Source organism: Erpetoichthys calabaricus, chromosome 18 (genome assembly GCF_900747795.2).
Source record: "Erpetoichthys calabaricus chromosome 18, fErpCal1.3, whole genome shotgun sequence".
Classification (NCBI taxonomy): domain Eukaryota; kingdom Metazoa; phylum Chordata; class Cladistia; order Polypteriformes; family Polypteridae; genus Erpetoichthys; species Erpetoichthys calabaricus.
This window is the reverse complement of record NC_041411.2, coordinates 4005657-4030526: the sequence shown is the minus strand read 5'-3', so window position 1 is coordinate 4030526 and position 24870 is coordinate 4005657. Positions and strand designations below refer to the sequence as shown.

At 42.4% G+C, this 24870-nt stretch overlaps 1 protein-coding gene and 1 long non-coding RNA gene across 3 annotated transcripts in view; one reads left to right on the top strand and one right to left on the bottom strand.

Moving 5' to 3' along the window:
* Positions 1 to 24870, top strand: part of LOC114669258 (rasGAP-activating-like protein 1) — a 152711-nt gene that overhangs the window by 100643 nt on the left and 27198 nt on the right. The window contains exons 16-17 of one of the 2 annotated variants that reach the window (XM_051921138.1): positions 9901 to 10073; positions 11338 to 11421. In XM_051921138.1, coding sequence (XP_051777098.1) covers positions 9901 to 10073; positions 11338 to 11421 — 257 coding nt within the window. Of the gene's footprint in view, positions 1 to 9900; positions 10074 to 11337; positions 11476 to 24870 lie in introns of both variants that reach the window. The other variant, XM_051921137.1, reaches the window with a different exon arrangement.
* Positions 11650 to 24870, bottom strand: part of LOC114669260 (uncharacterized) — a 44769-nt gene continuing 31548 nt past the window's right edge. The window contains exon 6 of the long non-coding RNA XR_007933877.1: positions 11650 to 11771. This is a non-coding gene — a long non-coding RNA (uncharacterized LOC114669260). The remainder of the gene's footprint in view (positions 11772 to 24870) is intronic.

Here is a 24870-nt window from a genome sequence, read left to right as displayed (position 1 = left end):
GCATAGCTCTTTTTCCTCCCCACACTCCCCTTTTTGATTTCATGACTTTCCTTTTAGTATATCTTGGACATTTGGGATCCTTCATCTTCCTGACAAATGGTTACAATGACTTGTATGCAAATGATAGCACTCAGTTTTAAAGAATAAATCTGATTGTGTACTGTGGTCTAAAGTTTGTTTGGCCCATATTTGAAAACCTGCTGGCATCCTGACAGAGAAAAGTGCATCAAGAGACTTAAACGCTTAACTGGAATAAAGGTGAAATTAATCAAATCTTGCTATTTAGCAGAGTGCCTTTGATGGTGCCCAGACTAGAATATTGCAGATGTAAATTAGCTCTTGTGAAGAGAGAGAGAGCAAGAGAAAGCGAGGCCGCTTTCGATAAACTTGAGTGCCTAGGCAAATGAGAGAAATGAGAACAGCTGCACAAAGTCATTTCACTGAAATGGTCTGATGATGAACACTGACACTATCATTCTAAATACTTTACTGAGCAAAAGAGCGGACTTGAACAAAGTGCTAGACATAAAAATATATAACATAATGAAAAATTAAGTTATAGCGAACGTGAATATTTAAAAACAAAAAAATACAACTTTTAAAAATATGAAGTTGTTTTTTAAACTGGAAAAGATGAGACATGGCTCTGCATAGATTCCCTAGAGCCATTTTAATATAGAAAGTAGTGCATTACTTATTCATAACAACTTCATTTTTCATTGGAAAGAGGTTTGTTTTAATAAATTAAGGGAATTGCAATGTGATTCAATAAAAGTGCAATACATGGCTAAAGAATACAGTAATTGGTTCATTTGCAACTACCCAGCCATACTGCAACTTCACTTTACTAGAAGAATGAAAGAAGTAATTTCTAATAATAATTAAAATAAAAACTAAAGGTAGCAAAGTTGCAGGTTCACTACTCGGAGAGTCAGAAAGTTAACTGACTTTTTAAGTACTTTTCACTTACATACACCAACCACAACAATAACAACAACACAGCAGTTGCACTAAAATGAATAGGCATCTGCATGCTGCCTGCTTGGCAGACTAATAGTCTTGCCTGTTACTGTAGAAATTAAATAAAGCCTTGGAATTGTGTTAAGTATAAAACAGAGCTTATATAAAACCATAAGGTATTTTGTTCTGTACAAATTATTGCAAACAAGTTAAAAAATGGGAACAGTTGTACTGAGCATTTATGCTTATATAAGTCATTTTAGATAAAAGCCGACAAGTCAAGTCAAGTTGGGGAGCATGCACTGGTACAGTGCGTTGCTGCACCCACTACACGATGAAACAACTCGGGATCCCGGTTGGCAACCCCCTGAAGCAGAGACGCGGTCCAGTCCCACACTATCAGAAATGACCCTCTATCTGCCACAGCCAGGTGTTATGTGGACGACCCCTTGGCCTGGTCCAGCCAATCGGGACCCTAACAATGAGGATCTTACAAGCTGGATCACCCTCTGGGAAACACGCCACATGGCCATAGTGCCATAACTGACGCTCCCTCTCAATGCAGATAATGTGCCTCATTCGGGACTCCATGGTACCCAAGGATTTTCCGGAGAGACACAGTACCAAAGGAGTCCAGTCTTCGTCTCAGGTCACTGGATAGCGTCCATGTCTTGAAACCATATAGCAAGACAGGAAGCACCAGGACTCTAAAGACTTGGACCTTTGTCCTTTTGCAAAGTTAAATGACATTAGTCAATAGGTAATGTACACAGATGTTAAAAAGATGTTGTGTCGTGTTGATTGACAATAACGTTTTTGCCTATGATTTGCTATTTCTTACTCAAATTGGTCTTTAAAGAATCAAATATCACTTTGCCAGATTGTCTTAAGTCTGTTATGTACACATAATTTGACAATATACCAATTTCGAAAATGTTTTATCCATAATCTTGTATTTTCAGTAAAATTAAGCAAATCCAAATTTGCTAATTTTGTTTTAACATTTTTTCTTTCAGCCCAGAATCAGTTTCTTAACTTAGAATTAGTAAAATGTGAGCTTCGTAGACAAGTAATCCACCATCACATGCAGGGTTAGAACCTGGCAGTAATCTTACATTGGATCTAGTATCAAAGCATATCTTTAGACAAATAATATGTGGTCCCAGGTGTGGCTTTACAGTATTTCTCACCTCGGCTTCTAATATCTAACATCTTGGGTATTAGGGGGCTATACTCTCTACTTGTGTAATCCAACTTTTTCTGTCTCTCAATCCGTATACCTTGGTGACTAGTTCACTTGCCCTTTATATTCCCCTTTTACCCTGAGTTTATTTTGCCCTGTGCCATGTCCACAGTCAGGCGTCAGAAGTTGGGTGTGGTCAGCACCTAACTATATCTGCAAGTAAGAGTTTCACTATACTGCTGCTACTACTTCTCCTACTCTTCCTTTATTTTACAGATTGCCCTTGCCCTGTCCTCTTAGTTATTACAAAGAGAGGTTAAAATAGCAATCACAGTGAAAGGGAATGCATCTTAAATCAATACACAGAAGCATAATCAAAAAAGACCGTTACAATGTCAAAAAAAGCACACGGAGCTAGAATTGAGTAGAAACGAGATTCAATCAGTCTTTTATTTCTCTTTCGCCTTCCATCATGTGACTGCCATCTGATTTAGATAGATAGATTAGTCTTGTATGGCCCTGATAGGGGGGCCAAAGGCAATTTGCAGCTAAAAGAAATGGCTGGGAGGAGGGGCTCCAGACATCTTTTAGCATCAGATGGTCTATGATTCATATCTACATGCTAGGATTTATACCTAAGGCATTGTGTACTGTACTTGATACCATTGTTTGAGACTGAGCACTGAAATCATCATTCACTTCCTTGAGTCAAAGGAACCATAACATACAATTTGTGCAGAACACTAGAATGAAGTACGACTAAATTTAAATAATTTGGAACTTCTTCATAAGAACAAAAGAAAGTTGTAGTTGTCAAACAAGTAATATTGCATGAGAGGGTAACACAGGTCTCCAACAGTGTGAAAACACAGAGGACCAAACTTCTGCTTGTGTGAAATTAAACATCACCCCTTAATAACATGGTAACAAGAGATGATGCTTTGCAAATTAGAAAAGTGATAGCTGAAAATGAAATGGGAAAAATGTAGAACAATGTGGTAATGGCTAAGGATTTTGCCAAATCCCAAATCCACCCTTCTCCATTTTAAGACTGACCTACATTCATTACCATCACATGTTTTAAGGTAACAACAGTGGATGGAATGCAATAGAGCAACCAGAAGTGAATTTGGTGTTGACCGTCTTTGTCAAAGTATTGCTTACTAAATTGAGAATACCCTTCTTCAGAATCTGATCTCATGAGACAGTAACAGATGCTGATGTCCAGCAAGATTTAACTGTTTTCTTTTAGACTGAGATTTTTTTATTTGCTAAAACACAATTTTCATGGTCTATTGTTCTTGTTATCCTATTTTTTTTTTTACTTGGCCTGCGTATAGTAGAGTTGTATATAATGAGTGCGTTTATATGTAAATATGAATTTATAATACATGCAGGGTGAGAATTTCATCTTAAATGGGTCTACATGTTTTAGGCCACTTCTGTTGTTTTGTGTGTGTGAAAGGATTTGACTGTGTGAATGCAATCATTCTAAGACAAGTCACTCGAGCCAAAGGAAATTTGGCATTGTAATTGGCAGTGTAATATACCAGAAGCCTATTCATTTTTGGCAAAACTGCTCAAAAAGGCTTTCTTTATATGAATAATGAGGCTACATTTTATTGCACACATTGGCCTGCAAAATTTCACTGCTGAAATCACAGCTTTATATAGCTGTGTGTTTATAGTCTAGATATTTTTTTTTAATTGAAGTAGTAGTAACACAGACAATGAAACTGAAAAACTAAGAAGTGTGATTTTAACAAACTTAGATGGCATTCTGACTTGTTGTCCTCAAGTTGTTCAGGTTTAACATTTTTTGGGTAGGTTGGCCATAGCTTTAGAGGCTGATGGAAAAGAACTTTGTACTGCAGTTGTGTGTTTTTCTTTGCTAATTGAACTTCTATTTAGCCTCAGGCAATAAGTGATTATCATAACTAAGGTGATCTTTGTCATGCAACTTTTGTTAAGGTGCAAGATAAGATTGACCCAGACTGGAGTTGACTCCAGGAATGAATTCTAATTATCGACAAAGTGATCAATGGTAAATTGATTGCAAATAGTGTTTTGTAAACACTGCTTTTGTGCCTCTCAGCCAAGTGGCATCAGATTAAAGGTACTATGTGTTACTGTCCTTTGCATATTCTATTGCCTACAACTGTCATTTGTACTTGCTGCTCATTCAACTCATATTGCTCTATAACTTCTTTTAAAACGTACACATTTTATTTTATATGGCTTGTATATTTTTAACTTGTAATTTTTTTTTTTATTATTTTTTAGCTTTATTGGATCTAGGCTGAGTGACTTGTTTTTCTCGTCATACACATTTCATTGTATGTTGACCCTGTGTTAACCTATATATGACAAATAAACCTAAACCTAAAATGTTGAAGAGAAAGCCCTGACTCAACATACAAACACTTTTTTAGGAAACATGTTTGACATATCTTGTAGCTGCTTGTGGACAGCATCCACACATTGATTACTAAAACTAGTGTAAAAATCAGTGCTGTTTGGTTCATAGATAAGCAGATAGTTATTTACAAGAATAAAGGCTATTAGTAATTGTCAAATAGGCTGAATGGATGTTAACACAAAATGCATAAATGATACCAAGAAACCGAATATGCTGAACATGATATCTGAGCACAGGTGATTTTAAGGGCTGGTTTGAGCACCAGCATAATTTAGAGTGTTGCAGGAATTAGTCCTTCATGAGAGCTGCCGTTAGCAGCTAGGCAGACTTTTTGCTAGAACTAATTCAAAAAGGCACTGTTTATTGAAAATATTTATAATGAAATGTTGCTGACTGACCACTTTGAACTTACAAAGATGGGTACCTTTTGTCCCTTTTGGGACCTGGCCTGCTGCATTTAGACTTTCAAAAATTCTTTATCTAAAATGTTTATGTGCCTTGGGAAGTTTCTTAGATTGTTTCTTACATCCCAATTTCTCACGTTGTTTTGTTCATTTGTCAGAGTAACAGGAGACCAGTGTTGCCATTTCTGTTAAAGCAATTGATTTTTGTATTATAGGTTGATCCTCCGGGCGCTCCGGTTTCCTCCCACAGTCCAAAGACATGCTGGTTAGGTGGATTGGCGATTCTAAATTGGCCCTAGTGTGTGCTTGGTGTGTGGGTGTGTTTTTGTGTGTTCTGTGGTGGGTTGGCACCCTGCCCGGGATTGGTTCCTGCCTTGTGCCCTGTGTTGGCTGGGATTGGCTCCAGCAGACCCCCGTGACCCTGTGTTCGGATTCAGCGGGTTGGGAAATGGATGGATGGATGGATGGATTATAGGTTGAAGTGAGGTGAGAGGTGAGCATTGTATCACAACCTTCTGGATTCAGGTAGAAAAGTTATACCCTGCTGGGAGGGCATTCACAAGGAATTTTCCTTACGGTGACTCAAGATGCTCTATTAGGCTTGTGCAGCACATGCACTGTAATGCTTACTTGTTCAGCCATATTCGATTCTAGAGTATAGTTGATAATACATAAAATCATTAGTAGACATTAGTGAAGAACAGCTAATGCCAGGGCCATTCTTAAGCTTATTGGAGGCTCTAAGTGGTTTAACCTATCACCAACATATTTATATATATCACCATAACTGTTTGGATGGGGCCCATGTTTCTGGCAGTCAGTTAGCTCACTTACACCTAGAAACATCTTGGACAGAGGGTTAAAAAAAGTCCAGCTAAAGAAATTCTGCTTATCAAGGTTGGCATTGACACAGGTTCCTGTAGTGGTGAAGTCAACCAGGTTTAACTTTCTAACAGAATATGTTCTTGTTATTGGTGTGAAAATTCTAAGCCTGACTACGGAATCAAAGTTTATCCCATCAATTGATGGTAACTGAATCTCGTTGGGAGGACTGCACTAACATCTGTACTTCGGCTGGTGAGGGCCTTGTCACAGTGGTTTTGCACATTCCCAAATCCGTAGCCATCTCAGGAAGTGATGACGCAGATAAGCCTTAAGTTCGAGTTTATTATCAGGTGTCTATAGTGCACTGAAATTCTTACCTACATGTTTCAACAGTGGATAATGCCAACACAGACAATCAATACATCATTATACATGAAATTTACATCAGACGATATACACAACAAACATGCAGTTGTCAGTAAAGGATGCTGTTGAGCATCCTGATATTCTGTGGATAAAAACTGCCCCTGTCTCTGATTGTAACATTGTTGAAAGTTTCCGCTGGAGAACCATCAGCAGTGATCAGTGTGTGCCTGTCTCTCTGTCCAGGTGCCCATAGTGTTCTCTGTGGTTTTACTATTGCTTTGGGTCAAGTCTGTTAGCTGAAGGCCAATATTCTGTACAATCTGTGTTAAAAGCAGAATCTCCTAATTATCAATGGACGAAGCAGTTCACATTTTGCACATTTTAAGGTAGGAAGATACGTAATCTTTAAAAAAAATATTCTTAGTGAATCTTGACTTTCTATGTATAGTCTTATCTGTGCTGCAGTTAAGATTGTAGACAGGGGTTATGGACTCTGTCGTAAAGTCCTACTTCATAGTCCTCTTTTCACACTAGCTGTCTTTATGTCAACCTTTTTCTCACTTCTTACGTTCACAGTAAGAGGAAGCTTGCCCCTTTTTCTATGGAAGTTTAACACAGACTGGAGGTCACTAGTGATGAAATACTAAATCTTTTTCATGGTAGCTTAAGAGAAAGTTCAGAGATACAAGAGAAGAGAATCATAGTGGCTACACTCACTGAGACTGTAGGCATGAATCCAAAGATGAGAGGACTGCTGCTTTCAGAATTTCATTCAACCTGCCGTACCAGGTGCTTACTGAGCTGTCAAGTTCTTCTGGCCGGAGTGACCTGTGGTGAGCTTATTATAAAGGGTAAAATGAAGCTGCTTGTTTAAGAGGACTCTCATACAGAAGTACTTCTCATAAGTGGTCAACAGGCTGAGAATTTCCTACAAAGAGTTAAAAGTGAATAGCAACCCCTGTGAGAGCCAGTAGGTAAAATTTGAATATGTTTTGAATTGAGCGAGAGTCAGCCAAAGTAGCCCCAGCACTGTGAGCCACCTTTCTGATTGGTCATTTGCATCTGTGATGAAGTGGGCCTCAAAGGAGACACTCCTTTACAATGATTTGACATTCAGAGGCCAACTGACTGGTCCTTGGTTTGGTGCTGACATGTTTATTGATTGTCGATCCACTCTGTAATGTGCCAGTCCAAGTTGGAAATCTAATGGCCATTTGGTCACCCTGTGGATCAGCACTGACGGTGCCTCAACTAGAAGGCCTCTGCTGGACTCCACTAGTTAGTGTTGAAGCAAACTCTAAAAGAGAATGGTAAACCTCATGGTAAATTCAGGGGTCATGGTTTTAATGGAATGGTGTTTGTTGTCACATAGTCAATTTGGGGGTCTTAGATGAAGTGGACTCTAAAAGAGTAGTTCACATACTCAGTACTGAAGTGGACTCTAAAAGAGGTTTGTAAGCCAAATACTCACTTCAGGAGTCAGTACTATGTGGTAAGTAGCCCTATGGTCAGCACTACAGTATATCAGAACATTATATATCTATCTATCTATCTATCTATCTATCTATCTATATTTTCATAGATGGTACATAATTGATAAGGTCGCTTCTTTAGGTGGACTTTAGAAGACTGTAGGTAACGTGGTCAGTGATGTGGTGGAGTCTGCTGTAAGGCTGATGGCCATATCATTAGGAGTTTAGTGGGGTTATAGTCACTTGGTTCTGTATGTAAATTGAAATTTGGTGAACGGCCATTATCCATGTAACCAGCATTAGAGTGGGCTGTTGTGGATGGCTGCTGGATGTGTGTGAGCCCTTGAGATCTCTAATTCTTTGAACTTTTGCAGAAGGCTATCAATCAAATGTTTGGTTCTGAGGTCTCTGGGCTGTGTGACACAGGAGGATGACTACCAAACCTTTTGGCCAGTATTGTAGTAACAATATCCTAGAACTTTGTGGTGGGACTCCTGTAAGGCTCATGGTCAAATTGTCATTGTGGAGGCCAGTGTCTAAGTGCATTGATTCCTGTGTTTAGACAGTCACGTCTTTAGTTTCTCAACTTGCTTCTTTTTCAAATACTGTATATTGTGGTTGTGTAGTCTGTAAAAAGCACACAGGTAAACATTTAAATCACCAGCCTGTAAAATGATTTACTCTTTTCTACTCGGTAGATTAGCTGAGTCTGTAGATGACAGAGTATCTTTATCTATTTTAATCCCGGAGACAGGAGAGTTGACCTTTCTTAAGAGCCACAGACGTGATGGTTTAAAAACACTTTAATTGAACAACAGCACCCCTTTGTGGAGTATAAGATTTAAAGTTTTTTAGTAAAAGTGATGAAGTGGTATTCCTTCATACTTTACACACAAATGTTGGTACATTATAATTACCAGATATTTATAATTGACAGCAGTGCATTATTAAAAATTTCAAGTTCATGCGTTACTAGCAGAGACTTCAATAACATTTCTTGGTCATCACGATATGCTGCCATCATCTGATCCCCTCACCACTCCTAATGAGCATGTGAGCTGCAGCACAATATGCTTTTCAGCACCCATACATCACTACAAACAAACACAGATATAATATAAGCCATTAAATGTCAGCCTGCTCACTGTGTCCTTTAAAATGTTTTAGCACAAATGATGGAAACAAACAAAATCTGTGAGAATAACCACTGAAACAGCACCATGACAGGTGTTAAAGAGTACTCCTAATGCTTCTTCATGGCTCATCTTTAATGATTTGCCAATTTAGAGTCAAGCCTGTGGAGGTGCCTTTTATTCCTTAAAATCATGTCCCATATGCTTATTGTAAAGTAAAGTGGCTCATTAGTGTTGGCAGTAAGACAGTGTTCTGAAAGGTCCAGGCTTATTGTTTTAAGGTGGTACAGCATGAGAGAAACAAGAAACTGAAAGTCATCAAATCGGTGAAAAACTCGGGAGACAGGAAAGAAATGAGATAAACAGAGGTGTGTGCTGCAGTTCAAGTTGGCCAGGTTGGATCAAGCTGGTTCTTTCCAAGGATATTCCAGACTGCTCCTGTAGGCTTCTATGTTACAGTCTGATGTCTGTCAAGAAGAGGGTAGTGAAAAGGGCATTGTGGGATTCATTTGCATTTTGTTGCAGGAGCATGCAGATAGAAACCGAAATCATGTCCAGCCTGATGATCCCTGCTCCCAAATCTTGGTCTATAGCAGGCCAGCTTTCATTTCCAATCAGGTATATTCCTGTTTGCTCTTGTCTGATTCTCTATGGACTTCTTACTGCAGATTTGAGGTGCTGATCAGTTGAGATCAACTACACAGTGATATCGTCTACTGACAGTGGTGCCAGCTGTTCACTGGAGTAACTGACTTGTTAAGTCTACCTTATATAGAGTGTTTGTAGTACATAACATCCCAGAGTTCACCATTTGTCGTATCTATTGTATAGTTCGATAGTGTCATTACTGAGCAGGGAAATTGACCCACAAGGTGCTACACAGGAGGTCATTAGTAAGGACTAAAGCGGAAGTCTGGAGTTGAATTGTAACTCTGCCTGCCAGTCAAGACAGATAAGGCCGAATAGACAGAATGTGTATAGTGTAAAGCAGTAGCAGACTCTGTTGGTGTTCCTGTGTTGCCACTGTCTCCTATAACATGGCAGGTATCTCCTTCACACAGGACATACCTTCATTGCTTGGAATATGTCTAGTTGGAAAATCTTTTGCACACATATTCTCTCCACTCTTTCCATACAGTGGCTGAAGCCCATCACCGTGCTATCTTCCTTCCTTCTGTGACAGTCAAAGAAGGCTACCTGCAAAAGCACAAAGCTGAGGGACAACAGCTGCTGCCTCGCTTTGCTTTCAAGAAGCGCTACTTCTGGCTCAGTAGCGAGACGTTGTCCTATGCCAAGTCACCTGAGTGGCAGGTAAGCAATTGAAGAAATGCTGGGTTTGCCTCCTTTCCCCTTGGTGAAGGTCCAGTGTCAATCTGAAAGTTGTACAAAATCGTAGCCACCAACTTGTGAAAGGCACCTGCGTCCAATTGCACATAGAAGTGTAAGAACGTTTTTGCATGTGGACACCTGCGTAGTTTTGAATTGTTTTTATTGAATATTTGTTAAGACTTGTGTTTGAGTTCTAAGGTTCCATTGTGAATGAAGTGCAGTCTGTGTTTGCATGAGAGTACTGCAGACAAAAGCACAAGTAAACATTAACAGCGTCCCATTTTTTGGATTTCATTTAATGTGTAGCAGAGGTCTCCCTCTCCTGTTGTGCTGTGTTTGTTTCCCTGCGTGTTCTGACATTTTTTGAATGCTTTCTGTGGTTTACATGCACTCAAAGGAACCACTGCATGAGTTATATTTCGCTTCAGGATTTCTTTGCCAATGCCTTCTTAATCTTTTGACTTCCTTTAGTTGCATATTTTCTTCTGCTTGTGTTAGCCCAGTGACCCTTAGGAATTTCTTTTTGGAATGATAATCTACAGTTTTGTGGAGGGTGTGAAGAGGAGTTGTTTAGAATGAATTTCCATGTGTGAACTGCGGCCTAAATGTCTGTGAGGACTGCAGTAGTCTCTGGGCTAAAAGACACCATTTTATAGTCAACAGCCACTGCAGGAATGCTATCGATAGCCATGGTGTGCTGCTTTATTGCTGGCCTTGTTGACAGATACGGCTCTCCAGAATGGATGACAAAGCAGATGCTGTGATACCATGATGAAGACTAGAATTATATAGAGCATAGTTTTAGATTAGAAAGAAGTGTATAGAGTTCATTATTTTTCAGTAAATTAGTAGCATGTTCTGGGTTCTACTAACTACTGTGAAATGCGAATATAAAATTTGTTTATGGAGAACAAGATATTCAGTGCAGCATTAGCCATTAGTGACCCGTTAGTAACTATTCCTGTAACTTTTCTGAATTATCAGATTGCAATTTGAAAGCCATTACATTACCCAGTTAATTGGACTGTGTATTTTGCTTAAACGAATCCTCTTTATATCATCAGGCATACTTTTATGGACTTTTTTTTTTTTTTTTTGCCTGTTTCATTATTCATTAGTACAGTTTTTTCTTAGACAGCCTGCTTTATTATATTTTTTAGGTTCTGCTTTTTGACTGTGTGAACAAGACCACACACATAAACGTAGCCAGTGGACAAAAGTAAACATTTCTTGTACTCTATACCAGGTCCGTTCATCAATTCCAATCCAGCGAATTTGTGCAGTTGAGAGAGTGGATGAAACAGCTTTCCAAATGCAACATATGATGCAGGTGATTACACAAGACAATGATGGACAGCCTCATACCATGTACATCCAGTGTAAGGTAGGAAACTGGAATCTTTTCATTTTATTGTAATGTAGAAACAGAAGTAGTAAACCATTTTTCAAGAAACGAGGTTAATAGAAGCAAACAACAATACTATGCATTTATCTTTATTTATTGATTGGATAGAGAAGAATAGGAAAAAGTAAAATATATATAACATTTACAAAACAATGTGGTAGTAGTTGCACTTTTCGGGCTGGTATATAATGTCCATCTCTCGCTGGATAATGTCTTTCCTTTATGCATGGGGTTACTTCTGTGATTATAGGCTTTCTAGAGCTTGTTGATGCACACTGAGAAGAGAAAAAAATGTAGAAAATTAAGCAACATCTGTACACAGTGGTTACTAAAGAATTTAAACAGCACAGTCATCATAATCTCCAACCCCAAAATAGGTTAGTTTGATTAGTTAGTTAGTCTGTCTTAATTTCCTTACTTCAGTATCAAGGCTCTGTCTGGAGGAAAGTAAAGAGAGTGGAACTGAGGGTAGGAACTTTGAATGTTGGCAGAATGACTGGTAAGTTGAGAGAAGGAAGGTTGATATAAATGGAAGGGTAGTAAGGACAGGTGGATTCAAATTGTTCTGTCATGGTGTGGATGGGAGGAAAAATGGGGTAGCAGTTATTCTGAAGGAACAGCATGTCAAGAGTGTCCTGGAGGTGAGAAGAGTGTCAGGCGGTGTGATGATGAATGTTATTAGTGCATATTCATCGCAAGTTGGGTGTCCAATTGGTGAAAAAGAAGATTTTTGGAGAGAGATGGATGAAGTGATGAACAGTGTACCCAAGGGACAGAAAGTGGTGATTGGAGCGGATTTCAGTGGACATGTTGGTGAAGGGAACAGTGGAGATGAGGAGGTAATGGGTAGGTATGGTGTAAAGGATAGGAATGAAGAAGGTCAGAGGATAGTGGATTTTGCCAAAAGGATGGACATGGCTGTGGTGAATACGTATTTTAAGAAGAGGGAGGAACATAGGGTGACATACAAGAATGGAGGAAGATGCCCACAGGTAGATTACTTCCTATACTGAAGAGTTGATCTGGAGGAGATTGAAGACCGCAAAGGTGGTGGCAGGGGAAAGTGTAGTTAAGCAGCATAGGATGGTGGTCTGTAGGATGACGCTGGAGATCAAGAAGAGGAAGAGAGTGAGGGCAGAGCCAAGGATCAAATGGTGGCAGTTGAAAAAGGAAGACTCCAAGGGTGAGTGTAGGGAGGAGGGGAGACAGGCACTGGGTGGCAGTGAAGAGTCACCACACAGTTGGGCAACTACAGCAGATGTAGTAAGGGTGCATGGTGTGACATCTGGAAGGAGGAAATACAGGAGAGTATACAGAGGAAGAGGATGGCAAAGAAGAAGTGGGATAGTCAGAGAGCTGCAGAAAGTAGACAAGAGTACAAGGAGAAGAGAGAGGTGGCAAAGGCTAAAGAAAAGGCGTATGATGAGTTGTATGAGAGATTGGACCCTAAGGAGGGAGTAAAGGACCGGTGGGCTACAGCGAGGGGCCGAGCTGAGAAAAATGTGCAGCAGGTTAGGGTGATAAAGATGGAAATGTACTCACAAGCGAGGAGAGTGTGTTGAGCAGATGGAAAGAGTACTTTGAGAGGCTGATGAATGAAGAGAACGAGAGAGAAGAGGTTGGATGATGTGGAGATAGTGAATCAGAAAGTGCAACGGATTAGCACGGAGGAAGTAAGGACGGCGATGAAGAGGATGAAGAATGGAAAGGCTGTTGGTCCAGATGACATACCTGTGAAAGTATGGAGGTGTTTAGGAGAGATGGCAGTGGAGTTTTTAACCAGATTGTTTAATGGAATCTTGGAAAGTGAGAGGATGCCTGAGGAATGGAGAAGAAGTGTATTGGTGCCAATATTTAAGAATAAGGGGGATGTGCAGGACTTCAGTAACTACAGGGGGATAAAATTGATGAGCCACAGCATGAAGTTATGGGAAAGAGTAGTGGAAGCTCAGTTAAGAAGGGAGATGATTAGTAGTGAGCAGCAGGATGGTTTCATGTCAAGAAAGAGCACCACAGATGTGATGTTTGCTTTGAGGATGTTGATGGAGAAGTTTAGAGAAGGCCAGAAGGAGTTGCATTGCGTCTTTGTGGATGTGGAGAAAGTACCTGACAGGGTGACTGAGTGGAGCTGTGGTATTGTATGAGGAAGTCGGGAGTGGCAGAGAAATATGTAAACGTTGTACAGGATATGTACCAGGGAAGTGTGACCGTGGTGAGGTCTGCGGTAGGAGTGATGGAGATGGGATTACATCAGGGATCAGCTCTGAGCCCTTTCTTATTTGCAAAGGTGATGGACAGGTTGACAGACGAGATTAGACAGGAGGCGCCGTGGGCTATGCTGTTTGTTGATGACAGTGTGATCTGTAGTGAGAGTAGGGAGCAGGTTGAGGAGACCCTGGAGAGGTGAAGATATGCTCTGGAGAGGAGAGGAATGAAGGTCAGTAGGGACAAGACAGAATACATGTGTGTGAATGAGAGGGAGGTCAGTGGAATGGTGAGGATGTAGGGAGTACAGTTGGCGAAGGTGGGTGAGTTTAAATACTTGGGATCAACAGTACAGAGTAATGGGGATTGTGGAAGAGTGTCAGGAGTAATTTGTGACAGACGGGTATCAGCAAGAGTGAAAGGGAAGGTCTATAGGACGGTAGTGAGACCAGCTATGTTATATGGGTTGGAGACGGTGACACTGACCAGAAAGCAGCAGACAGACCTGGAGTTAAAGATGTTAAGATTTGCATTGGGTGTGACGAAGATGGATAGGATAGGATAGGATTAGAAATGAGGACATTAGAGGGTCAGCTCAAGTTGGACGGTTGGGAGACCAAGTCAGAGAGGCGAGATTGCGTTGGTTTGGACATGTGCAGAGGAGAGATGAGGGGTATAAAGAGTGAAGGGTACTAAGGATAGAGCTGCCAGGGAAGAGGAAAAGAGGAAGGCCTAAGCAAAGGTTTATGGATGTGGTGAGAGAGGACATGCAGGTGATGGGGGTAACAGAACAAGATGATGAGGACAGAAAGATATGGAAAAAGATGATCCACTGTGGCAACCTCTAACAGGAACAGCTGAAAGAAGAAGTATCAAGTCTCTGTTTTAACTTGCATGAAAGACAGCATAATTTAGGCCACTCGTGTACATTTACTAATTTTTCTTTTACATGCAGATGATCTCTGGAAACAAAAAAGGGACTCTTCCCATTTACTATTTTTTTTTAATCAAAGAGGTCAGATTAGTAATAGGTATAGCCAGCCAAAATTATACTACAAAGCATACTAGTCAAGGTATATCTAGAATTGACATGTTATAAATTTTTTGATTTCTCAAATGCAATTCAAGATACTGTGCATTTTCAGTTCATATAAAAATTTTATTTTTTCTCTCACTGGCACTTCCAGTCTTATTTCCTGGTATGCCTACATCCATTTTTTAAGATATCTTGAGTTGCGTTTCCTATGTCAAAAATGTACAGCGTGTCATTAAGATACTTTGATATCTTTTGGAAGTATCCTAAAAAGCATTTCACATATCTTGAAAGATTTTCTATTAATTATTTTCATCTTAAATGCATTTTTTAATTTTTTTTTTTTTAAAGGATAACTTCAGTATTTTTCAAGTCCAAGTTTTTTCTTCACACATAGGCTATATGTGGATATGCCATACTAAATTGTGTTCTAAAGTAATTTGCTTTCTATAATGTATCTTGCCTACTGTGGTGCTTTACATTGTAGTGTATGGGGCAGACGAAAAGCTAAAAAAAATAAGGGTCTCAAGTTTTTTGTTTTTTTTTCTCTAAAACAGTTGTTGATCCATATATTATAATTACACACTCACTATAAAATTTATGCAGGTCATTTAAAAAAAATATTATGAAGTTCAGCATTTTACATCAGCACTTAGTTCTTCCTGTGTGGCAGCCCTTAGCCCTGTTGGTGGTAGATGTCGGTTCCTCCGAACAGACCAAATCAATAAACTTTGTTGCACATGGTGGGTTTTGATTTGCTTCCACATTTACGTGATAATAATTACAAGTTAACAGAAAACTTACAGTGGGGAAAAAAAATACCTGGAATAGTCAATAAAATCTTACATCCAGATTCATTTTATTGTGACTAACGTATTGGATATATGGAACGTGCGGATCAATACTCGATAACCGTCTTTCCTTAAAAAGTGAATGCACTTGGTAAGTGTTTAAAGTTTTCTCCATGTCTCATACCATCCATTGTAAAGCACCAAAGAGGGCAAGATTTTTTTTTTTTTAAATTTCTAGTAAGTGTTCAACTTTAGAACACAATTTTGCATGGCAAATGCATATAGAATTTGTTTAAGAAATAACTTTGACTTGAAAAATAGCAAACGTAATCTTTAATTTGCATTTTGAAATATCCAGTGCTTGTAGCATCCCGGTACTCAGCAGTAGATGGCTACGGCACCTTTTCTTTGCATACCGTTGAGTAGTGGCACTTTATTTTTGGTGAGGGACCTACACCTCCAGCCCCAGCTGTGTGTCAGCATATGGTGACACTCAACACTTCACTGTACCTGCACCTTTTCATAGCATACTTGTGAATACTGGCTTGTTTTCAGGGATCTTCACTTATTTCCCCAAACTCCCACTGTTTGATACATTATCATTACAAGTAGAGTACTGCTTGTAATTGGCTTCCATTTCACCTAGGGGAAGGGGGTGGGCGAGTGAAACAAGCAGGGAGCAAAGCCCCCTAGTCTTCATTATGCAACTCTAGATGCACTACAGTTTTGCATTCCTGCAACACCAATGTGGTAGAGGTACCCTATCATCTAATCAAATTAACTGCCACAACCACCCTGCGCTGCTGCAGTTCTCCATATTACTTTCAGGCAGTCACTGTGCATAATGTGTTACGTTTGTAGTCATGCTCTCATTTTAAGCCACTACCTGGATGTACAGTACCTTCCCCCGGGATATATTCCATGTCAAACTTTAAGCACATTCAATTTGACGTTAGCATAATCACAGAAAAATAGGGATGATAAAATTTACAAAAACTGAAACTTTTTTTTTTTTTAGCATATCATGAGAGCATTACAAGGCTGCACAAGATTTTTTTTCTTCTTATGTACAGTAATCCCTCCTCCATCACGGGGGTTGCGTTCCAGAGCCACCCGCGAAATAAGAAAATCCGCGAAGTAGAAACCATATGTTTATATGGTTATTTTTATATTGTCATGCTTGGGTCACAGATTTGCGCAGAAACACAGGAGGTTGTAGAGAGACAGGAACGTTATTCAAACACTGCAAACAAACATTTGTCTCTTTTTCAAAAGTTTAAACTGTGCTCCATGACAAGACAGAGATGACAGTTCTGTCTCACAATTAAAAGAATGCAAACATATCTTCCTCTTCAAAGGAGTGCTTGTCAGGAGCACAGAATGTCACATAGATAGAGAAAACAATCTCTAGCAAACAAATCAATAGGGCTGTTTGGCTTTTAAGTATGCGAAGCACCGCAGCACAAAGCTGTTGAAGGCGGCAGCTCACACCCCCTCCGTCAGGAGCAGAGAGAGAGAGAGAGAGAGAGAGAGACAGTTTGTTTTTCAGTCAAAAATCAATACGTGCCCTTCGAGCTTTTAAGTATGCGAAGCACCGTGCAGCATGTCGTTTCAGGAAGCAGCTGCACAAAAGATAGCAACGTGAAGATAATCTTTCAGCATTTTTAGACGAGCGTCCGTATCGTCTAGGTGTGCGAACAGCCCCCCTGCTCAATCCCCCTACGTCAGAATCAGAGAAAGTCAACGCAAGAGAAAGAGAAAAGTAAGCTGGGTAGCTTCTCAGCCATCTGCCAATAGCGTCCCTTGTATGAAATCAACTGGGCAAACCAACTGAGGAAGCATGTACCAGAAATTAAAAGACCCATTGTCCGCAGAAATCCGCGAACCAGCAAAAAAATCCGCGATATATATTTAAATATGCTTACATATAAAATCCGCGATGGAGTGAAGCCGCGAAAGGCGAAGCGCGATATAGCGAGGGATCACTGTAGTAGAGACAGAGTTTTAATATGTGCAGCATCCCCTCTGTTTTTCCTTATTTCTTCATACTATGCTGGAAGGCAACAGCAAAACAAAAGCAAATGGTAAGGGGTGTTCGCAGAATCATGTTGGTTTTTAAGCTCTCACTCTTATTTCCACTTGTTAAAAAGGGGATAAAGTAATGGATGTAAGGGGTGTGTGACAGTGCTTGTTGTTTAAAAACAGTGCAGTTGTAGTGTGGCGAGCCTGTACACCAGCAACTGCAAATGACCGTGGATGGTTAATGGGGAAAACGTATTAATGCTAGAATCCCTGAAGCCAATGAACAAACTCATAATCCTGAGCCCTCTTAAATTCCTTCGCACCTCCTCATCAACGTCTTTTATTTTGCACATATGTCGATCAGCGCAAGCAGCCGGCTATTCCATCACTACCCCCCCGACGGCACTGAAATCAGTCGCAAAATTCTCAGAGCTCAAGTGTGTTTATCTGGAGTTGTACAAGGTTAATAATACAGTATATTGTTATTTGGAATACAGTAGACCTCCGCGAAGTCGTGGTTCAGAGTTCGCAGCCTCAGTCATTCACGGATTTTTCCTTAGAACCTATCAAATAATTGTTAGTGGAAACTGCAAATATCCTCCGCACTTTTTTTATGGATTTTATTGTATCAATACTGCACTGTAGAGAGACAAGGAAGCAACTGTTGAGGAAAACACAGCTTGGGATGGTGAAAGTAGCCAATATAATTTGAAACTGCAGCTCCCAAGAGTGGCTCTGATTGGGTTGGGGCTGTTGGGGTCAAAGGATGTCAGCGCGGCTTTTAAAAAGGGGGCCGATGCCCAAAAGCAAAAAAAAGTTTTGTAATTTGTGTTACAAGTTACTGTCTTTCTGCCTTCTGTTGGGTTACCTGTACTTATTCATTTTGTCCTGGATTGTCTGCCTGTGTACATGAGAACTAAGTGGATTCATGGCCATCCTGCAAAGAAAGGCGCGCTCCTGAACCCGTCCACCTGTCTTCACCATTTCAGGAACTAGCGGTAGGACTATCTTTACATTCCCATTCAATGTGCTGATCTCTGGACTATCTATTTTCATCATTATATTTCATCCGTTGCCGTTTTTCCTGATTTACTCTGTTTTATTTGAGCTTTGATGTATTTAATGTGTAATCGCCCTAAGGGGAACGGGGTGGTATCGTGCGTGTGGGTCGGTCCAAGGCTGGGTGCGTCCCTGGAATCTCCACCATAAAAAATAAATAAATCGCCGTCTTCTCGACGGTGTGAATCTTAGCGGCATTCATTTCTCCTTGTTGCCGATTGACTGTGATGTAACCCCAGCGGCGTGTTCATATTTTCCATTTTGTTCCTCTTAAACTTCCATAACCGGCTATAGTCGTTTCCCAGTGCCATTTGCAAACATGCAGGAGCTGATCAGTCAGTGCCATACATTTGTTGAGCAGCCAGCTCATGACCACTGCCAGCCCCTTGTGAGCAGGGGGCTGAACGCACCCCTAGAAGACACGGACACTCCTCAAAAAACACTGATTACCTTCACATTGCTCGATTACTTGCGGCTTCTCTGTCGTGTGATATGCTTCTTGCGCAATGCTACGCATACTAAAATGCCTGAACAGCACCTGTTCTTTTTGGCTGATTGCTTTGTTTCTTTTTCTCTCTGCCCCTGTTGCGGGTCCAGCTCCCGTTGTGCTCCCCTAGGATGTTTGCCTATTCTTTTAATCCAGAGCTAACTGCATACTGAGCTCGTTTTACTTGTGAAAGAGACATGTTTGTTTGAAGTATTTGAATAAAGTTCCTGTCTCTACAGTCTCCTGTGTTTCTGTGCAATTCTGTGACCCAAGTGTGACAGCCTGCAGCCTTACTGGCCCTGGGATTGAGCCGCTGCACTAGACTAGCCTGCCAGCGTCAGTGTTTACTTCTGTGTGCTTGAGTGTTGCCAGTTCAAACGCAGTTGGCTCGTTGTTTTACTGAATGGCATCAGTTGCACCTTGTAAATATTGTTCCAGTAGTTTTTTTTTTTTTAAATAGTTTTTACAGTTATTTGGCAGGGTGTAAAATGATCAGTGTTGCAGTAATTGTTATGCTCTTTAATGGAACACTTTTTTTTTTCCATGCAAAGAGCAGCACAAAAGCATTCGGCGTCCAGGGATGAGTTAAAGCCCCAAGATGCCGCCGAAATGCCCTGCATCTTCTAAGGCTTCTGGCGATGAAAATGTGCTTGCATGAATTACAGTAGATATAGCGGTAACGTCGGTATTTTATATTCTAGCACTGCGGGTGACATAGCAGTACAGTACTGTACAGTACAGTAATCCCTCCTCCATCGCGGGGGTTGCATTCCAGAGCCACCCGCGAAATAAGAAAATCCGCGAAGTAGAAACCATATGTTTATATGGTTATTTTATATTGTCATGCTTGGGTCACAGATTTGCGCAGAAACACAGGGGGTTGTAGAGAGACAGGAACGTTATTCAAACACTGCAAACAAACATTTGTCTCTTTTTCAAAAGTTTAAACTGTGCTCCATGACAAGACACAGATGACAGTTCCATCTCACAATTAAAAGAATGCAAACCTATCTTCCTCTTCAAAGGAGTTCATAGGGCTGTTTGGCTTTTAAGTATGCGAAGCACCGCGGCACAAAGCTGTTGAAGGCGGCAGCTCACACCCCCTCCGTCAGGAGCAGAGAGAGAGAGAGAGACAGAGTTTGTTTTTCAAAAGAAAATCAATACGTGCAGCATGTCGTTTCAGGAAGCAGCTGCACAAAAGATAGCAACGTGAAGATAATCTTTCAGCATTTTTAGACGAGCGTCCGTATCGTCTAGGTGTGCGAACAGCCCCCCTGCTCACACCCCCTACGTCAGGATCACAGATAGTCAGCGCAAGAGAGAGAGAAAAGTAAGCTGGGTAGCTTCTCAGCCATCTGCCAATAGCGTCCCTTGTATGAAATCAACTGGGCAAACCAACTGAGGAAGCATGTAGCAGAAATTAAAAGAAACCAGCAAAAAATCTGCGATATATATTTAAATATGCCATCCATCCATTGTCTTCCGCTTATCCGAGGTCGGGTCGCGGGGGCAGCAGCTTGAGCAGAGATGCCCAGACTTCCCTCTCTCCGGCCACTTCTTCTAGCTCTTCCGGGAGAATCCCAAGGCGTTCCCAGGCCAGCCGAGAGACATAGTCCCTCCAGTGTGTCCTGGGTCTTCCCCGGGACCTCCTCCCGGTTAGACATGCCCGGAACACCTCACCATGGAGGCGTCCAGGAGGCATCCTGATCAGATGCCCGAGCCACCTCATCTGACTCCTCTCGATGCGGAGGAGCAGCGGCTCTACTCTGAGCCACTCCCGGATGACTGAGCTTCTCACCCTCTTTAAGGGAAAGCCCAGACACCCTGCGGAGGAAACTCATTTCAGCCGCTTGTATTCGTGATCTCGTTCTTTCAGTCACTACCCATAGTTCATGACCATAGATGAGGGTAGGAACTTAGATCGACTGGTAAATTGAGAGCTTCGCCTTGCGGCTCAGCTCCTTTTTCACCACGACAGACCGATGCAGAGCCCGCATTACTGCGGATGCCGCACCGATCCGCCTGTCGATCTCACACTCCATTCTTCCCTCACTCGTGAACAAGACCCCGAGATACCTGAACTCCTCCACTTGGGGCAGGATCTCGCTACCAACCCTGAGAGGACACTCCACCCTTTTCCGGCTGAGGACCATGGTCTCGGATTTGGAGGTGCTGATTCTCATCCCAGCCGCTTCACACTCGGCTGCGAACCGATCCAGAGAGAGCTGAAGATCACGGCCTGATGAAGCAAACAGGACAACATCATCTGCAAAAAGCAGTGACTCAATCCTGAGCCCACCAAACCGGACCCCCTCAACGCCCTGGCTGCGCCTAGAAAATTCTGTCCATAAAAGTTATGAACAGAATCGGTGGACAAAGGGCAGCCCTGGCGGAGTCCAACTCTCACTGGAAATGGGTTCGACTTACTGCCAGCGATGCGGACCAACCTCTGGCACCGATCGTACAGGGACCGAACAGCCCTTATCAGGGGAATCCGGTACCCCATACTCTCGGAGTACCCCCCACAGGATTCCCCGAGGGACACAGTCGAATGCCTTTTCTAAGTCCACAAAAACACATGTAGACTGGTTGGGCAAACTCCCCATGCACCCTCCAGGACCCTGCTAAGGGTATAGAGCTGGTCCACTGTTCCGCGACCAGGACGAAAACCACACTGTTCCTCCTGAATCCGAGGCTCGACTATCCGATGGACCCTCCTCTCCAGGACCCCTGAATAGACTTTTCCAGGGAGGCTGAGGAGTGTGATCCCTCTGTAGTTGGAACACACCCTCCGATCCCCCTTCTTAAAGAGGGGGACCACCACCCCGGTCTGCCAATCCAGAGGCATTGTCCCTGATGTCCATGTGATGTTGCAGAGGCGTGTCAACCAAGACAGTCCTACAACATCCAGAGCCTTGAGGAACTCCGGGTGTATCTCATCCACCCCCGGTGCCCTGCCACCAAGGAGTTTTTTGACCACCTCGGTGACCTCAGTCCCAGAGATGGGGGAGCCCACCCCTGAGTCCCCAGGCTCTGCTTCCTCATTGGAAGGCATGTTAATGGGATCGAGGAGGTCGTCGAAGTACTCCCTCCACCGACCCACAACGTCCCGAGTCGAGGTCAGCAGCGCACCATCCCACCATATACAGTGTTGACACTGCACTGCTTCCCCTTCCTGAGACGCCGGATGGTGGACCAGAATCTCCTCGAAGCCGTCCGAAAGTCGTTCTCCATGGCCTCCCCACACTCCTCCCACGCCAGAGTTTTTGCCTCAGCAACCACCAAAGCCGCATTCCGCTTGGCCTGCCGGTACCTATTAGCTGCCTCCAGGGTCCCACAGGGACAAAAGGGTCCTGTAGGACTCCTTCTTCAGCTTGACGGCATCCTTCAACGCCGGTGTCCACCAACGGGTTCGGGGGATTGCCGCCACGACAGGCACCGACCACCTTACGGCCACAGCTCCGGTCAGCTGCCTTAACAATAGAGGCACGGAACATGGCCCATTCGGACTCAATGTCCCCCACCTTCCTCGCGATGTGGTCGAAGTTCTGCCGGAGGTGGGAGTTGAAGCTACTTCTGACAGGGGGCTCTGCCAGACGTTCCCAGCAGACCCTCACAACACGTTTGGGCCTACCACGCCTGACCGGCATCCTCCCCCACCATCGAAGCCAACTCACCACCAGGTGGTGATCAGTTGACAGCTCCGCCCCTCTCTTCACCCGAGTGTCCAAGACATGTGGCCGCAAGTCCGACGACGCGACCACAAAGTCGATCATCGAACTGAGGCCTAGGGTGTCCTGGTGCCAAGTGCACATATGAACACCCCTATGCTTGAACATGGTGTTCGTTATGGACAATCCGTGACGAGCACAGAAGTCCAATAACAAAACACCGCTCGGGTTCAGATCAGGGGGGCCATTCCTCCCAATCACGCCCTTCCAGGTCTCACTGTCATTGCCCACGTGAGCATTGAAGTCTCCCAGCAGAACGAGGGAGTCCCCAGAAGGTATGCCCTCTAGCACCCCCTCCAGGGACTCCAAAAAGGGTGGGTACTCCGAACTGCTGTTCGGTGCATACGCACAAACAACAGTTAGGACCCGTCCCCCCACCCGAAGGCGAAGGGAGGCTACCCTCTCGTCCACCGGGGTAAACCCCACTGTCGGGGGGCAATAAGTATATCCACACCCGCTCGGCGCCTCTCACCGCGGGCAACTCCAGAGTGGTAGAGAGTCCAGCCCCTCTCAAGGAGATTGGTTCCAGAGTCCAAGCTGTGCGTCGAGGTGAGCCCGACTATATCTAGCCGGAACCTCTCAACTTCGCGCACTAGCTCAGGCTCCTTCCCCTTCAGAGAGGTGACATTCCATGTCCCAAGAGCCAGCTTCTGTAGCCGAGGATCGGACCGCCAAGGTCCCCGCCTTCGGCCACCACCCAACTCACACTGCACCCGACCTCCTTGGCCCCTCCCATAGGTGGTGAGCCCATGGGAAGGGGGACCCACGTTGCCTCTTCGGGCTGTGCCCGGCCGAGACCCATGGGTGCAGGCCTGGCCACCCGGCGCTCGCCATCGAGCCCCATCTCCAGGCCTGGCTATGCTTACATATAAAATCCGCGATGGAGTGAAGCTGCGAAAGGCGAAGCACGATACAGCGAGGGATTACTGTATACAGATTACCTAAAAAAAAAAAAAAAAAAAAAAAAAAAGGTAAAAGTATTAAGCCGAGTTTGAAATTAAACCCTAAATATGCCCCCACACCACTTTAAACTATAAAAATAGGAAATTTTTTTTTTTTTTTTTTTTAACCACATCCAAAATTCGCGGTTTTTCACAATTCGCGGGTGCTTTAGGAACGTAACCCCCACAAATTTTGGGGGTGTACTGTACATACATTTCATGTGTGTTCCATGTCTACAACAATCTGTGCAAGTGTAGGATGACAGGAAATGCGAGGTAAGAAATGCTGAACACATACCTAAAGTAAAAACTTTCAATGTTATACTAATAATGACGTGAACTGTATAATGTGTGAAGACTTTAGTCTAAATACTAAATGTGTGCTTTTATTCAAGAATATAACCAGTTTAAAAAAAAATAATTCAATTTACATGTTGATGTCAAGGAGTTAAAAACTCAAGCTCAAATGCTAGTTGACAGAAAGTTGATATGTATTCTTGGATGGTGCAGAGGTAGGAACTGTTTTACAAGTAGCCAAAATTTATACCGGGTGTTAGACTCGTATGTTTTTGTTTTTTTTTAATTGTATTATAGTAAACCCACCCACAGGGACTGCACAAACCAGCGTGTTTCTTCGTGCCGGGCCCAAGCCTGGATCAATGGGGAGGGTTATATCAGGAAGGGCATCCGGTGTAAAGTTTTGCCAAATCAATATGCAGACAACAATTTTGGATGATCCGCTATGGCAACCCCTAACGGGAGCAGCCGAAAGAAGAAGATGATTGTATTATAGTAGTAATAGTAGCTCACTACTCAAAACGCGCAACGCCCAGGCTCTAACCTGGAACCTTTTAGTTATAAGGCAGTAGTTCTTACCTCTGCACCATCCCAGAATACATACCAACTTTCTGTTGATTGACATTTGGGCTTGGGTTTTTAACTCATTGACCACAACATGTAAATTGAATGTTTTTTTACTTTAGTTATATTCTTGAATAAAAGCACATTTGTTTGATATTTGGACTAAATTCTTCATACATTATATATTTCTTATTAGTATAACAAGGAAGAAGTTTCTGTTTAGGTATGTGTTCATTATTTTTGG